This window comes from Atta colombica, unplaced genomic scaffold (assembly GCF_001594045.1).
Source record: "Atta colombica isolate Treedump-2 unplaced genomic scaffold, Acol1.0 scaffold127, whole genome shotgun sequence".
In the NCBI taxonomy this organism is placed as follows: Eukaryota; Metazoa; Arthropoda; class Insecta; order Hymenoptera; family Formicidae; genus Atta; species Atta colombica.
The window spans coordinates 248,390-264,617 of NW_017259214.1; the positions used below are offsets into that span (position 1 = coordinate 248,390).

General features: G+C 33.0%; 2 protein-coding genes across 3 annotated transcripts in view; both read left to right on the top strand.

Annotated features, from left to right (window-relative positions):
* Positions 1-10,859, top strand: part of LOC108684219 (rab11 family-interacting protein 2) — a 13,497-nt gene extending 2,638 nt beyond the window's left edge. The window contains exons 2-7 of the mRNA XM_018188429.1: positions 4,894-4,932; positions 6,585-6,831; positions 7,713-8,088; positions 8,306-8,586; positions 8,972-9,431; positions 9,643-10,859. Coding sequence (XP_018043918.1) covers positions 4,894-4,932; positions 6,585-6,831; positions 7,713-8,088; positions 8,306-8,586; positions 8,972-9,431; positions 9,643-9,813 — 1,574 coding nt within the window. The 3' untranslated portion in view covers positions 9,814-10,859. The remainder of the gene's footprint in view (positions 1-4,893; positions 4,933-6,584; positions 6,832-7,712; positions 8,089-8,305; positions 8,587-8,971; positions 9,432-9,642) is intronic.
* Positions 9,806-15,551, top strand: LOC108684218 (dnaJ homolog subfamily C member 2). Of its 2 annotated transcripts, XM_018188428.1 has the most exons (6): positions 9,806-9,853; positions 12,049-12,222; positions 12,576-12,848; positions 13,153-13,537; positions 13,618-14,722; positions 14,986-15,551. In XM_018188428.1, exons 2-6 carry the CDS (start codon positions 12,171-12,173, stop codon positions 15,034-15,036), a joined length of 1,866 nt encoding a protein of 621 aa, XP_018043917.1. In that variant the 5' UTR covers positions 9,806-9,853; positions 12,049-12,170; the 3' UTR covers positions 15,037-15,551. The 2 variants fall into 2 exon arrangements, with proteins under 2 accessions (XP_018043917.1, XP_018043916.1); XM_018188427.1 differs by lacking the exon at positions 9,806-9,853 and having other exon boundaries at positions 11,920-12,222.
* The last annotated feature ends 677 nt before the right edge of the window (positions 15,552-16,228 follow it).

Sequence of the window (16,228 nt, forward strand, 5' to 3'; positions counted from 1 at the left end):
GCTTGTGGTTAGATTATAGTATCTTTACAGTGAATCATTATATCCTTGTTGTTTGCTAATGTTAAAAATGAAATGATCACTGTGTTACATTATATATCTCTTGTTGAAAAGTACCGGAGAACGGATAAAATTTGGTGAATATTGAAAGAAACATGTTCTTCTTTCTTGAAAACAAATAGAGCATTAGTTTAAATAGATCATTTCTTTCCTCTTGACATTTTAATTTTATCGGCAACGCAAATGATACCGCGATTTAACTGAGAATGCGCTATGAGGGTGGTCTGGTTTATATCTCTCGTTATCTTAAATTGAAAAAGACGCAAAGAGAGTACATGCGCAATGAGATACCCACTGTGCGATGTGTCATCATGTCATTGTTGTGGTGCACGCGAAACGTGTATTTAAAAACTGTCTGAGAATGCATCGCTCGGAAAACAATTTTCTCTTTTTTCACATTGCACGTTCACGTCCGACATATTACATTTCTTTCGTTTAAGAATGGTTTCGTTTAAGAGTTTCTCCTCTATAACTTTGCCAGTTAAATTTGTTTTTTTATTATATGAAAAAAAGAATTACATAATGCATCATGAAATCTTTGTATTCGTTACGCGCCGAATATCTGGATACTTTCCAAGGATAATTGCATCGATATATTAAAAAGATAATTCTAGAGAGAAACTATAAGAGATGTACAAAAATTTGATGAATTTTCAATGTGTTTTTTTTTTTATAAAGTGAAATTGTAGATTTTAGAATAGAAATAACAGAATTATAAATCAAAATAAAATTATAGATTCTCTGCCTTAAATTGCACAATTTCCTACAAAAACAAAAGTGTGTCTTGTGGATACTTTCCAAGGATATAATTACATCAACATTACAAAGCGAATTCTAGAAAGAAACAATTATGTACTAAAGACGTACAAAATTATAGTAAATTTCTAAGCGTTCTGTACGCTTTTTCAGAAAAAATAAAATTATCGATTTTAAAATGGAAATTGTATAGAATTATAGATCAAAATGATAAATTTTCTAAAGTTGGCTTCAAATAATATTTAAATATTGAGTTCCTTAATGACGCAAAAGAGCACTTTATAAAAAACATGTTAAAATAATTTGTCACTTGATAATTTGTGAAATAATGTTATCTCTGGAGACAAATTAATTGAAGAATTATATTATTATTTATCTTCTTTATTTTTCTTTTTCTTATTTCCTTGACTTTTTAAGATTATCATAAAAGAATCATAATTTTTTGCATGATTTGTAACGATTTCTAATAATAATTTCAATTAATTTCAATAGCAATTAAACACGATGCAATCATGCGACTGCATCGTTGTGTTGCAAATAAACGTTAGCTCGTGGAAATATTCTATTGTAAATTATAACACCTGACTGATATTGTTTTATTTTACGTGATAGAATTTATCGTGTTAAAATTTACATACCGAAATTTCGAATGGCGAGCATTTGCTCGATATTTCTTGATCATAACATATCCAATGACTCACTTTATGTATTACTATTATTGATATTACTCATCAGCTGATTTTTAAAACACACGTATATCTTCTCTGATAATCTAAATTTAATCTCCTTTCTCCTTGTTCTAATTGTTATCTTTCCTCTTGATTCTTTTACGATAATTTAATTTCCACTAATTTATTATAATCTTACAACATTTAGTATACAGTTTATGAAGTTTTTAATTGGATTACACCGTTCACCACACGAATCGATCATAAGATAAGAACCCTGTTACTGAGAATGCGGCTTAATTCGCGAAAGCATGCTCGCGTTTTAGAGTTCTTGTCTCCTTAATTAGCGCGCGCTAACTTTTACCTTCGGACATTGGCAGGTGTCAAAGTATCGAGAGTATCGTGGCCAAGAATTTCTGTTGCAACGGACACATGTACGGGGGGAAGGAAAGCCAGATATCTATATTCAAAACGGTGACCTACACCAGGTGCGAATCTGGAAAGTTTCCTCAGGATTCCTGATTCAGAGATAATATTCTCTCACGAATTAAAATAAATGTTTAAATAAATGTCAAAATAAATGTTAAAATTATTATATAAAGGCATGCACAAATCACAATTGTTGAACAAGTTCTTATTTATCGTTTTCAATAACATGTGGACTATAAAATTGTAACAGAGAAAATGATTCTTGTGCTATACATCGTATGCATACAATTATGAGTTTCCTCGTCTCGCGATTTCTTCGAATGATAAATTTCCGATTCTTTCGTATATCTTGGTGCACAAAACAGGCAACGCGTGAAAGTATATTTAGCAGTTATTCGATTTTAGCAGTTACTCTCCTTTTTCCTTTACTTAAAGTATTTCACAACTAAACCGGATACCTAAACAATAAAAATCTTTGAATCTTATGTTCATTCAATTCCGATTATTATTATTTGTTTATCTATAAAACATTTTGACAGAATTTACAGAATTGACACTGAGAAAAAAAAATGTTTGACTAAATTAATTTAGTTTGTCTTTATTTCTTTTGATGAAGAATGTATTTAAATCAAACATATTATATCTATTTGATTTAAATGCATGAGGAGGACTTTCAAAATGCGTTTTGTTCAAAATTTATAATTTTCAGAAAACGAAAAAGACAGAAAGAAATTACGCACAAGAAATCTACGCACTTTATAGAAAATATCAATCACTTTATAAAACATGTCAATCAATAGGATGTGAAATATTAAACAAAATTGCTTAACAAAATAAAAATGTTAAATAAATGTATTTTGTTTGTTTCTAGTTAAAAAAAACATAATACACTTCGAAATGATTATGTTTTTTCAGCATATAAATTAATGATGAAAAAATGCTTTCTAAACATCTCAAAGTAGCTTACAAGTCAATACTGAATGACTACGCTATCTCTAACTAAAAAAACGAAATTTTGAACAAAACGCATTTTGAAAGTCTGCTCCTCACATATATTCTCCAATGAAATAAATAAAGACAATTTAATTTAATCAAATAAAGACAAATTAATTTAGTAAAAAAATTTTTTTTTTAGTACAAATATTTATGTAATACAAAATTCCTTGAAAAAAATTCGCGATAGACTTGAAAGATCTAGAAAATCCTTCGGATCAGTCAAGAAATGTAATTGCGTGTCGTCGAATCATCGCAATTCGACCACGAGACGTTTTTCAACGCACGAAGCGTTGAAAAATGCTTCTATCAGACTAAACGGTATTTGTCTGCGTCTTCGTCTTCGTCGTGACGAGTTCAATCTCGACTCTAATCCGTGAACGAGGCAATGGAAGAGTCAGTTCTCCTGGCTCTTCTCTTTCGATGCACGAGAAATCGGAGAATATGTTACTTCCTCGTACTTCATACGTCTATTACGGTTCATCGCCATTGCGCGTGTGAGAACGAGGAAGTGCCTCCGACAGTTATTCGGTAACGCTTCGTGTTACAAGCTAACGGATTACAGTTCGAAGAGAGACAAAGTGCAATTCTTTCCTTTCTTTTTTATCGCACGCATTTATTTCGTAATCATTTTATGAAATCTTTTATGAAATCTTTTATGAAATCTTGTGGATTATGTAAATTCAGATTTCAAGTTCCGCAATGATGCATTTGCAAAGGCCAGTATCATGATTTAATAATTCAATACATATTGAAATACATACTGAAAAATTACTGATTTATATTTCATTCGAAATATCGAAAAAGCAAACAAGTAAAATATCTTTTCAACTTTCTTCAATTCCTTATCATCTTAATCTTTTTAGCGCATATAATATATATTTTCTTTTTTTATATCTCGATTAAATACAAAAGAAAAAGTTTTCTGCTAGAAGGGATGACCTTCGTTTGTAATGTGGTGAAATTGTCGGAAAATGTCTGAGAATGTTGTAATCGTGTGATTTTATTGTTTAAATTCTTCGGTCAAAGTTTCGCAGAAGTTACATGAGGGCTTAATTACAAACTTCAAAGCGTCACGATGCACCATTTTCATATTTAGCGTGCATAATTAAATCATATTATATAAAATTCGATCGCTTATTACAGAATTCTTAATTTGTTTCACATTTTATTTTCGATGTCATAACTTATATATTATTCATCGTTAAAGAGATCTAAAATGGAGATACTAGAATCTAAAACAGGATCTAAAAATTGAACACTACTTATTTTATTACATACATATATTACGTCATTTGTTACGAGCTATTTAAAAATATTGTTTATATACAAATATAAAATGTTTACTATTTGTTATATTTAAATTGATACTTTTTATCTTTATAAATTATGGCGCTAATATTGAAGAAATAAACAACGATATAAGAAATGAAGATCATAAAATAATAATTGATTTCTCAGAATTACGAAAGGGGCGGTAACGTGGTAACTGATACATGTATGATATGTGCAACATTTTTACTCTGATATAAGCGAGAGCGATTATGCACGAAAGCCATGTAACGAGATTTTCTCGTGCCCACGGGTCATGGAAAGTCGATTGAAAAAAAAAAGTAGATGTACGCGAGAGCTGTTGAAGAAATCTCTGTTTTCACAATGACTTATTGCCTCCATTTTACGACATTAATATTTAAATACAAGCACGCGATATAAAACGATCGATGCAGTATTTTTGCACGTCATATCTGCTTATTTATGATTTATTTATGAATATATTATTTATTTATGAATATATTGTTAATATTAAAAACTCAAATTGAAAGATTAATTTATATAAAATTTTATCTAATTGGCAATTTATTTTGTATTTTAACATGTATTAAAAATAACATAAATTATAGTACGCATAAACATATCATTTAATATTATTCGGTACGTATTCTGCGTTTCTGCGTTTATTATTAGACATTTCATTTTCATTTGTTCACAGTTCAGAGGGCCAAGGATTTACTAACTAAAGGAAAACACAGTGAGTATATGATTTTATGTATTATTATAATTTAATACATTTGAAAATGTTTACTCATTTTGATGAGCTTTTTATTTATGAGAATTTATTAAATATATGTAACAAGATATGCGCGCATTAAATATATTATTATTTAAAAATGATCATTTAAATATATGAAAATTAGATAAATTATAAAAAGCCTTTAATCTCCTGATGCCTAAAGCATCTTGAACACAATATCTTAAAATCTCTAAATAATTCAGCTGTCATCCGTTTTCTCTCATTGATGCATGCATCATCACATTTCTTACTTATCTACACGTTATTCATGTGTTTGCGCCAATACTGAGTGACCTCGTATTCCGCGGCTATTTTAGGTCATGAATCATCCGGTTTTCGCTGGCAAGGTAATTTGAGTTTGCAAAACAATACGCACAAATTTTCGTATGTTGCCATATTAATCAAATTCAAATCTCAAGGCGAAATATATGTGTATATCGTTATTTCTCAGCAAAATTAAAGTAATGTGATCCATCACAAATTTTTATATTTTACGCATTAAGAAATCGACGTTCTGCTGAAAATAAATATGTCAAGTTTTCTGAGAAGAATTTTTATAAAATTAAGATGCGTCGCATTCATGAACTCGGAGAATACAAAAAAAAATTTAGAAAGTTTATAAGTTATAATGAAATAAATACAAATCATAAAGTTTATCATTAAATTTTGTCGCTTTGAAGAAAATTAGCATAGGAATTTTACAAAGTGTTTAGAAATGTTAGGACTTTATTTACAAGTTAATAATCCAACTGCAACCAATATAACGTGAGCATGTAAGGTATCTTCTCGACCTAATAATCAGTATAATTGCGCGACGAGTTAATGACTTCCAATGCTCGTCCGCTATACACACATTGTGACATTATTGCTTTTATTAATCGTAATGTAAAATAAGCAAATGCAATGCTGCTAACGAAAGAACATACATTATGGTTAATGATAGAGTCTGTGGAAAGATATATAAATTAGAAGCGCGTTATATGTTGTCGGATTAAATAACATTTCATTACCTGCATGAAAAATAGAATTGAATTATTTCAATTCTATTACATCAATTTCTACAGAATTGGGAAGCGTTACTTTTTCCGTTACTTTTTAATAATACTTTTTAATAAATGACGTTGCAATTTTTTATAACTAAATACTAAAGTTGTGCCAAGATTAGAAAAGTCGACTTTTCCAATTTTAGCACAATTTTAACGTTTAGTTATAAAAAATTGCAACGTCAGTATCAAATTGCTTATTATAAAAAATAACGAAAAAGTAACGGAAAAAGTAGCACTTTCCAACTCTGATTTCTATTTATACTTAAATTAATTTAATTGTATTAATACGCATCTAATAAATGTGCGCAACCAGGTAACGCTTTCTTCAGTTAAAATTAAACCGAAATCGGAACCGAATTTTCTCTTTTTTTAATATGAATATTAAATAAGCAATCTCTGAAGACGGCAATTCTACAGATCGAGACCAGACATATTTTCTTACCAAGTGAGATCTTTAATTCCCGTTACATACATCTCATTAATCTCCTGACCTCGCTCCCGGTCAACACCGATCCTCGCCCACGTCACAAAGCAACACCACAAATTGTGAATGTACGTATGCAGAGACCAACGATTGCTTCGTTACAATCACACTCGGCAAGGAAAAGTACCAGACGTCGGTGAAAGAAAAGGCTACCAAGGACGTGGACTGGCACGAGGAATGCGAGCTGTTGATTCCAGAGCAAGGAAATACTGCGGAAATCGTCCTCACCGCTCTACATCGCAACTTCCTGGGTGTCGATGAATTTCTTGGCATTGTCAATATACCACTTTCCAGCTTCGACGTATACGAGAGGCCCAGGAATCGATGGTGTGTTTGCGATAACGTTAATTGTAAATTGCGTTTCATTGCAAATCTCTCCCACCTCCCGCCCACAGAAAAATAACTCGGAAAAGAGATACTCGTTGCGTATCATCTTATCTCATTAATCACTCGCATTCCTTTTGACATTCTTATAGCGTGATGCTATAATCGATCATTCGATTTATGTGGCAATAAGTTTTTGATATGATCAAATATATATTGAATTTTTTTCTTTTAATATATAGGGTGTTTGGAAATTAGTGATAAGTCTATCGCACAGGGGCAGAATGGATTAAACTGAGAAGAAAAGTCCTCTACTATTTTGCAATTTTCGATAATAGTTAACAAGATATTAAAATTGTCAAAAATTGGTCTTCAATAATTTTTTACTCAGAATTACTATCAACTTTACAGAAAAACTGCAAGAGACGAAAATTGTTTACTTTCTTCTCATAGAACTCTAAGAATTTTTTTAGAATTTTTTAATACCGTATTGTCTCATGTTAGTAAAAATGAGAAAATGCAGTGCTAAAAAGTTAATAAAAAATTCTGAAAAAATGCATAGAGCTCTATGAGAAGAAAATAAACAATTTAGAAAACTTTTCTTCTCAATTTAGAAAACTTTTCTTCTCAATTTAGTTCATTCTGCCCCTGTAGGAAGACTTATCACTAATTTCCAAACACTCTATATAGTAGAGTTTACATTTTGTATAATATTTATCTTTATGCTATTCGTTGTTCGCCAAAAGATTTGTAATTTTTTTTATTGTTAACAAATAAAAAGATTTCAATTATTGGATTTATTAAGATTTAAAATTTGCTTTGTAAGACATATTATCTGCACATTTTATCTGTTCTCAATTTGTGAATAAATCCGCTTGTATTAGGTACACTCTTAACAGTAAACCAGGCAAAGAGAACACGAAGGAGAGAGGCGAACTCGAAGTGAGGATTGGCTTTATCGTAAAAGCTGGAAGTCTGACCGACCTAAGTAAAAAGGAGCGTCACAAAAGCTCCTTGGGACAATTGTCCACAGCTGCACAGACAATCGGCGGTAGTTTGCTCAGTATCGGCAGTCTTGAAAAACGCAAAGGCCTAAAGAAATTAGCCAAATCAATTGGAAACAAAGTCAAAGGCAAGAGTAAGAATCGGCTCGATGGAAACAATCTGAACGAGAAGGAGGAACATGAGATCAAAATCACGCGACAAGAACCAGGTGAAGCTGATCCTGGAGTTATTAGTGAGGATGAAGATGAATTCACAGTAAGTAAAAGTAAATGGTACCGTTATACACTAGCGATATCGTTAATGAAGAGTGAAAGGAAGATTTTATTATATTTTTGATTTGGTAAATATAATACACATACATGTATTGAAGATGTATATATATGTATAAACGTAACGAATTGGACGAGTACTGAAAATAAATCTGTTCAACAGACTCTGGATATAATTTTAGTTATTTTTTTATCTGTTATAGTTCGATGATTTATCCCACAAAAGTTCGGCCTCATCGCTGAATGCACCCGTGCATCCGGGTGTTAACGGCGGTAATGCTAATGGCATTTCGAATGGCTCGCAGAGCAATGTCTTCAGCGAAGTGCACACGCCACCGGTGCCAATTAACGCCGCTCCGAGCAAACCACCACGGTTTGCTATGAGTGCGTCCACAACCAATCTGTCAAAGGTCGATAATTTAACGAAGGATGACGAATGGGGTTTAAAACTCTATGGCAAGCAGGCGAGCAGCGTGCCTAAAAGGTGAAATGTTTGAAGATATTTATTTTCAACAGGAAAATAGGAAAAATATACAAAGATTAGAAAAAAAACTCACCATAACTCATTTTAATCTAATAAATATTTAACAAAATTAAAATTATTATAACAGTGATAAAAATATATATAACAAATAGATTGTAATTTTTACGAGTTACACTGAAGATGACATAATGAAGGTTGAAATGTTTATATTTTAAATTACATAGTGATTATAGTGATCGGATTTGGAATATAAGTTAATTTTAATTAGCAATTAACAACTAGCTTGGATTCGTAGCCTTTCTTTTAACAATTTATTTTCTATAAATAGATTTATTAAGTAAAATTTATGAGCATGATAAATAATGTTGCATGTTGTACTCGTAAGATGGGACAGCAAACCTAAGATTGTGGTGGACGAACCGAAAGATAACAAACGCGATGTATCGCCTATTCGTTCGACATCACCGATTACATCGAGGTTGAAAGATCTTCCGGAACCTCCCAGTCCCGCGCCGAGGGAAATTCTTTATTCAAAGAACAAAGATGAAAAACTCACTGCAAGCAAGGAAAAACTCACTGCAAACAAAGAGAAATTTGTGAAGGAAGATAAACCGAAGGATAAGAGGGATGAGAAATGTGATCTACGAAATCTCAAAGAGGAAAAATATATGAAGAAAGACAAGAAAAAAGACAAGGAGAGCAAATTCAAAGACATTAATGATGAGAATCATCTGTCTTCCGAAAGGATTATTATCGGCGGCGAAGATGCCGTTCAGAACGCTACAAATTTTAAAAGTCGCCTGCCGCACGAGGTCCTTAACCAATTTGAAGGAAAATCGAGAGAAGTAAATATCGAAGTGTAAAAATGTTTTCTTTATTTAATTTTTTTGTTTAAATTTAATCTCTTATTAGTTTTTTTATTAAAGAGGAATGTGTAATCGTCTTTTTTTTTATGAAACAAGTTTTTTATTGTAAAACAATTATTTTATTTATTATATTAATTTATTTATTATATTAATTAAATATTTTATTTCGAACAAAGCATTTTACTTGCAGGATCTAATAGAACTGGCATTGCAACTGCAGACGCAAGTCACGGAGAAGAACAAGAGACTTACCGATCTGGAGGATTATATTGATGCGTTGCTGTTGCGTGTGATCGAATGTTCTCCGCGATTACTTCAAAATCCATATCAGAGGCGATTATCATCTCCTGGAAATCAGTAAATCGATAATTCGTGATGAAGCTTTTTCTATCTCCACTTGGGTACCATTCCCTTTTAATTTCTTAGTGATACATTTACTAGACATGACTGATAAGTCGCAAGTGGCTATTTGTTATTAACATTGTTCTATGTTCTAATTTATTTTCTTTTATGCATTATAACTTGAAGAAAAAGATAACGTTCTTGTAGCAGCGTTGCGAAATTTATTTCCTGTATTTATTTATGAGTCCCGCGAGAATATAATCGTAGGACAACCAAGTGTGTGATAATAAGTAAATAGTAATTCCCTTATTATCAGAAGCTATTATATTTATTATCAATACGAACAAAGAATAGGGTGTGGGATGATGCCAGTTAAAAATAATTTACATTTCGTATAATCCCCTGTCTTCCCAGTAAACAAAACTATCGAAGTTTGTCTCGTTCGCTATTGAGATTTCCGTCCAATTGACATTTGTAAGGAAACGTAGCGAACACGACTGTATCTCTTTTTTTATTATTATCTGTTATAAGTAGGCTGCGTTCGGGGAGCGCGCTATCAACGCTATTTGTGTCATACTATCCTTTCACGTTTAATGGACGATGAAGATGAAATGACACAAATAGCGCTAATAGCGTCTCCTCGAATCCAGCCAGAGATTTCTATATTTAGACTGTCAATTCGCCGCCATGTTTGAAGATAACTTGACAGCCCAATATTCAAAGTACATGTACTCTCACATATAAATCATACAAATAATAACACATGTGCATATGTGAACTAAATTAAGGATAAACTCAGAATTAGATTCATTTCTTTTTATTACATAGGAATCAGCAATCTAAATATAGAAGTCTGTAATTATAAGTTATCTATATCTAAAAACATTTTATAAGGTGAGTAAAAGTTCTAAGATGTGGAACTTCGCGAGATAAATACAGGAAAACACGTGCCTTCCATCGTGTACATGTATACACTCACAATAAATCGAATCATGCCTTGTTAATTAAAGCACTGTTTAATTGCAAGCATTGAATAAAGATAATATATGAATGTTCGATGTGGTACATATGTCGCATAATGAATTCCAAATGTTTATTATTATGTGATTTTGAGAGAGAGAAAAAGAGAATATTTATAATTAACAAATAATAAATGAATTTCGAATTTTATACCTCCATTCGCATATATTTCATTGTTTTGATATTAAATTTCCATGATAGAAAAATCTTATGTTAATTAATTGATGTAATTTATTTATGGCATTTCAATCGTTTCTAATATTTATTGAAGTTATTGCTTTTCTTTGTAAAATAATTGCAATTTTATAGGAGATAGTCGTTGCATTTGAATTTTGAATTTTTATTGCGATTATGGAACAGTGAAACGCGTCGCAAGCGAGATGTTAATCGGCTATTGCACCAATTTTCATCGTGTGGCAAACGTTGTCGCGTTCTGTGTGCAGAAGCCAATATTTTTCAAGAATAGAGTGATCACAATGATCACAATGGCTACCTTCAGCAGAACATTTATTTTGCAACTGTTGGAAGTTTTTTCGCGCTGATTGAATTATGCTTTTAGATCAAGAAGAAGATAGTCCTATCTCAGCAGAGAATCATAAAACGATTGCAAAACTGTTGTGTTCTGCTGAACGCATTCATTCATAAAACGAATGGCTGCGTTCAGTGTACTCAACAGTTGAATGAGCGCTCGCTGCTATTGGTCTTTTCACCGAGGGTTTAAACTGAATCAGAATGTAAGAACCAACCAACTATAGTGAGCATTTCTCTGTCGTTTGATTATAACAGCGGAATACTTGACTGTAGTTGGTTGGTTCTTACATTCTGATTCGGTTTAAATCCTCGATGGAAACTGGGCCATTGATATATTCTTCCAAATCTAAAATGCTGATTAGATGATCTAAAAGAATTTACCAATAATAACGAGTGCTCATTTAATTGTTGAGTCCGCTAAACGCAGCCAATATGGTTGCTTCACTTAGGAGATATCGAATCAGAATACATATCAGACTGCCAATCAGAAACTCGGCAATCAATGTCAGGTCTCTATATATAGGACTCTAGTGAATCGTAGTTCATGCCATAGTTCGTGCAGGTTCGTGTTAATTCGTATTCGAGACTCTCGAGAGATTATTCGAGAGACTCGAAATTCTCGAAAGTTTGCCGAATTGCTCGAAAGTTGCAGGTTGTACTGGTTGTAGACATTCGCCAGTTCGGGTCGTTTCGAATTTTTCAGATTTATTTGGATTTCGGAATGCATATCTCTACATAACGTGATCGACAGGACAAGCCCTTCCGCGTGTCCCGTGTGCGGTTTTAAGATTAACTCAACCGACTCATCACGAAAATCGTACGACGATGACAGACGGCACCGGGAACGAGGACTCCGCAGCGTTCGATTCCATATCCGGTAAGCTGTCTATCCTTCGCCGCACGATACCGGTCTTTTGAGGTTATGATTGATTAGAAGTGTCAAGAAACAGCGGGGTTTTTGGATGACCTCGCGCATTTCAATGAATTTTTAGATCTTTAAGAATCGATCAATTAGCTCGATTTGTCTCTTATTACGGTGAAACAGATTCACGCAAAGTTCACACAATTTTGTTGAGGTGGTCACTTATAATTATTTGAATTTATATCATATAATCCTAATTTTGCATTTGACAATCTATCTGTGATCTTGTTCACATCTAATTCATGTTATTTCATCAATTTTTTTATAGCTTTTTGTTCAAAATAAGTCTTGAAACCAATTTATTACAGATCCAGGCAAAACCAATACCAGTACAGCGGGTCCAGTAGTTTTATATTCAACTGCACTGGCATGGCGAACCCAATTCCATCGCAGTCTTACACGAGGCAGTGTGTCGGAATCATCAGATGAAGAGGAAGATCTGTCTCAGTATCAATTTGAGGATGATCTTGAATACCTCAGGTCATTGGATCCAAGAGACTGGAAGGATCAGGACCATTATGCTGTTCTAGGCATAAAAGATCTTAGACATCGAGCGACTGAAGATATTATCAAAAGAGCTTGTATGTAAAGAATGCTTTATAGGGGAATGTAAACATAAAGCTGATACTAAATTTGTCATATGACAAATTTCTCAAGCCTGTTGGCTACAGGATAGAAAGATCGAAGAACCTCTCTGTCCTGTCAATTATCAGACTTCATACAACATATGTAATATTAATCTAAGAGTCATAGCACAAAAAAATTTAAGCAGTAAGACAATAAGGAAATTAACATGTTTGATTTATTACTGCTTACATTTTTTGTGACTCTAATTGTGATTTGAAATTGACAATTGATTGGATATATCTAATACATATATTACAGACAAGCTGAAAATATTAAAGCATCATCCTGATAAGCGCAAAGCAATGGGCGAGGAAATCCGACCAGACGATGACTACTTCACATGTATAACTCGTGCTTGGGAAACCCTAGGGAGTCAAATTAAGAGACGAAGCTACGATAGCGTTGATCCTTATTTTAATGACAATCTTCCAGATGAGAAGGACTGTCGGAACAATTTTTACGAGGTGTTGGGTAAAGCTTTCAAAGAGAATTCACGATGGTCTATGAAAAAGCCCGTGCCACGATTGGGTGGCCCATTCATGTCACGAGAGAAGGTAGAACAGTTCTACTCGTTCTGGTACGACTTCGATTCCTGGCGCGAGTATTCGTATCTTGATGAGGAAGACAAGGAGAGTGGTCAAGAGTAAGTACGACGAATCACAAGATTTTCTCGAGGAAAATTGTAAAACAGGAAAATTGTTTGACAAACAAAATTAATTGCAGCCGAGACATGCGGAAATGGATCGAGAAGAAGAACAAAGCTACAAGAGCAAAACGGAAAAAAGAAGAGATGATGCGAATACGCACTTTAGTGGATATGGCTTACAACATAGATCCTAGGATAAAGAAGTTCCAGCAAGAGGATAAGGATAAGAAGAATGCTGTGAAGAGAGCAAAGCAGGAGGCAGCAAAGGCTAGGCAACAAGAAGAAAAGAGAATAGCACGGGATGCGGCAGAGAAAGAAAGATTAGAGAAAGAAAAAAGAGAATCCGAAGAAAGGGCAAAGCAAGATGCGCTGAAGCAGGAGCGAGAAGTACAAAAGAAGGCGTTACGCAAAGAAAGGAAGGCGTTTAGAGATTTTTGCAAAGCAAACGATTATTTTGCGAAAAGTTCGGAAGAGAGTCTCCGACATATGGAAAGCGTAGAGAAGATCTGTGAACTGTTCAAGCTTATGCAGCTGGAAGAGGCGATGAAGAATCTTCAGACTAACGGCAGAGCCGCGTTTTTAAGCATCGTTGAAGAGGCTGAACGAATAATCGAAACAGAACGCCGTGTAAATGTCATCAATAACGATGCGAGAAATACGCCTGATAAGCAGACCAAAACTTGTACTGCACCCTGGAGCGAGAATGACTTGCAACTTTTAATAAAAGCAGTTAATCTATTTCCTGCTGGTACTAATCAACGTTGGGAGGTGGTAGCAAATTTCATTAACCAACACAGCACTTCCACCAGTGGAGTTACACGCGATGCCAAGGAAGTTCTGGCAAAGGCCAAAAGTCTACAATCAACTGACTTTAGCAAATCGAGTTTAAAAGAACAGGCGAATAAGAAAGCTTTCGACAATTTCATTGCTGAGAAAAAGAGCAAGGAAGCTATTGAAGAAAGAATGCCAGCTGTTACGGAGCGTCTAGACCATCCAATTGCGAATGGTGTTGCTGTAGAATCCAAAGAGATGAAAAAAGAATTGGCACCCTGGACACCGGGTGAACAAAAACTCTTGGAACAAGCACTGAAAACCTATCCAACAACGGTTTCAGACAGATGGGATCAAATCGCAGCGTGTATACCCACTAGAACGAAAAAGGAATGTATGAAAAGATATAAGGTAGGCTTAAAAAAAAACTTATATATCTATATTATTACAGTCAGATAATGCAAATATATAATCTTGAGTTTTATATACTAGATATCAAATTAAACATTGTTATGCTTGCATAAAATTTTTCTTATAAAATGAAAGGAAGAAAGATAAAACGCGATGTTTGAAATAATTAAATAATATTGAGAATTAAGTATGTATTATCAAATATATAACTATAAGAATAATGAATTGAGCTGTAATGCTATGCTTGTTTGTCTTTATTGCAGGAACTGGTTGAGCTTGTGAAGGCGAAGAAAGCGGCGCAGATGACAAAATAATATTAACTGCACGCTAAGCTCGAAATTTTCTTCTAACTTATTGAACTCTAATTCAATTTCTCGATTCCGAAGCAACGGTCATTTCGTTCCTCGAAATGGAATTCTTCCCTAGAGAATTATAAATGAAAATTAAGACTGGAGGACAAGAACTTAGCTTACTTATTGAATGCCAGTTCGCGTGTATACTTGTGCCTTGTTATAGCTGATACGTGCACAAATTAGTCGCACGGCATACCAAAAAATTCGACGTACTTTGTTCAGTCGATTTTGCGACGTTTTATTTCTTAAGCGTTGTACACTTTGAAGATACCTTTAAAACCGTGCTTCTATCCGACCATTACTTCCACGAAGATGAAGCTTATGATCTAGAAGAAACTCCTGTGTACAGTTTTTTTGGCAACATAAATTTTCGCGGCCGACCTACACTTCATTTTGTAAGTACTGTAAAATATAAGAAGAGCTGCTGCCATCGAAGAAAGGCAATGGCCAGAGGAGAACGACGGACTTTATAAATAAACGAGAATGTTTTGAAAGATGCCCATTGGATAAAATTGCATCGATAAGTGTTCCCGTAATCCTATTCTGTGAGTACTAATCCTTTTTTATCCTGTTTATATGAATTCTTTATTTGCTATAATTATTTGAACGTTTTGAACGAATGAAAATATTATTTAATCCCAAGAAACATATTATTGCTAAATTTGTGAAATATTTTTCTTGCGTTTTTATCTTGCTTTATGAAAAGAACTTCTATAATATATTTGTGAATATTTTTATTTATAAATCTTACCTATTCTTTTTATACAGGGTGTTTGATAAGTAACGATAAAATTCTCGCATAAAGATAGAGTAGACTAAACTGAATCGAAAAGTCCTCTACCATTTTACAATTTTCGTAATAATTAACAAGATATTACTAAATATCACCAAATATTGGTTTTCAATAATTTTTTACTCAAGTACTATCAAGTATTATCAACAGAAAAATAGACAAAAATTGTTTATTTTCTTCTCATAAAGCTCTAAGAAAATCAATATTTGACGATTTTTAGTCATTAATATCTTGTTAATTATTGTGAAAAAATTGTAAAATGGTATAGGACTTTTCGACTTAGTTCAGTCTGCTCTACACCTATGCGAGAGAGTTTTATCGTTACTTATCAAACACTTTGTATATATATATATATATATA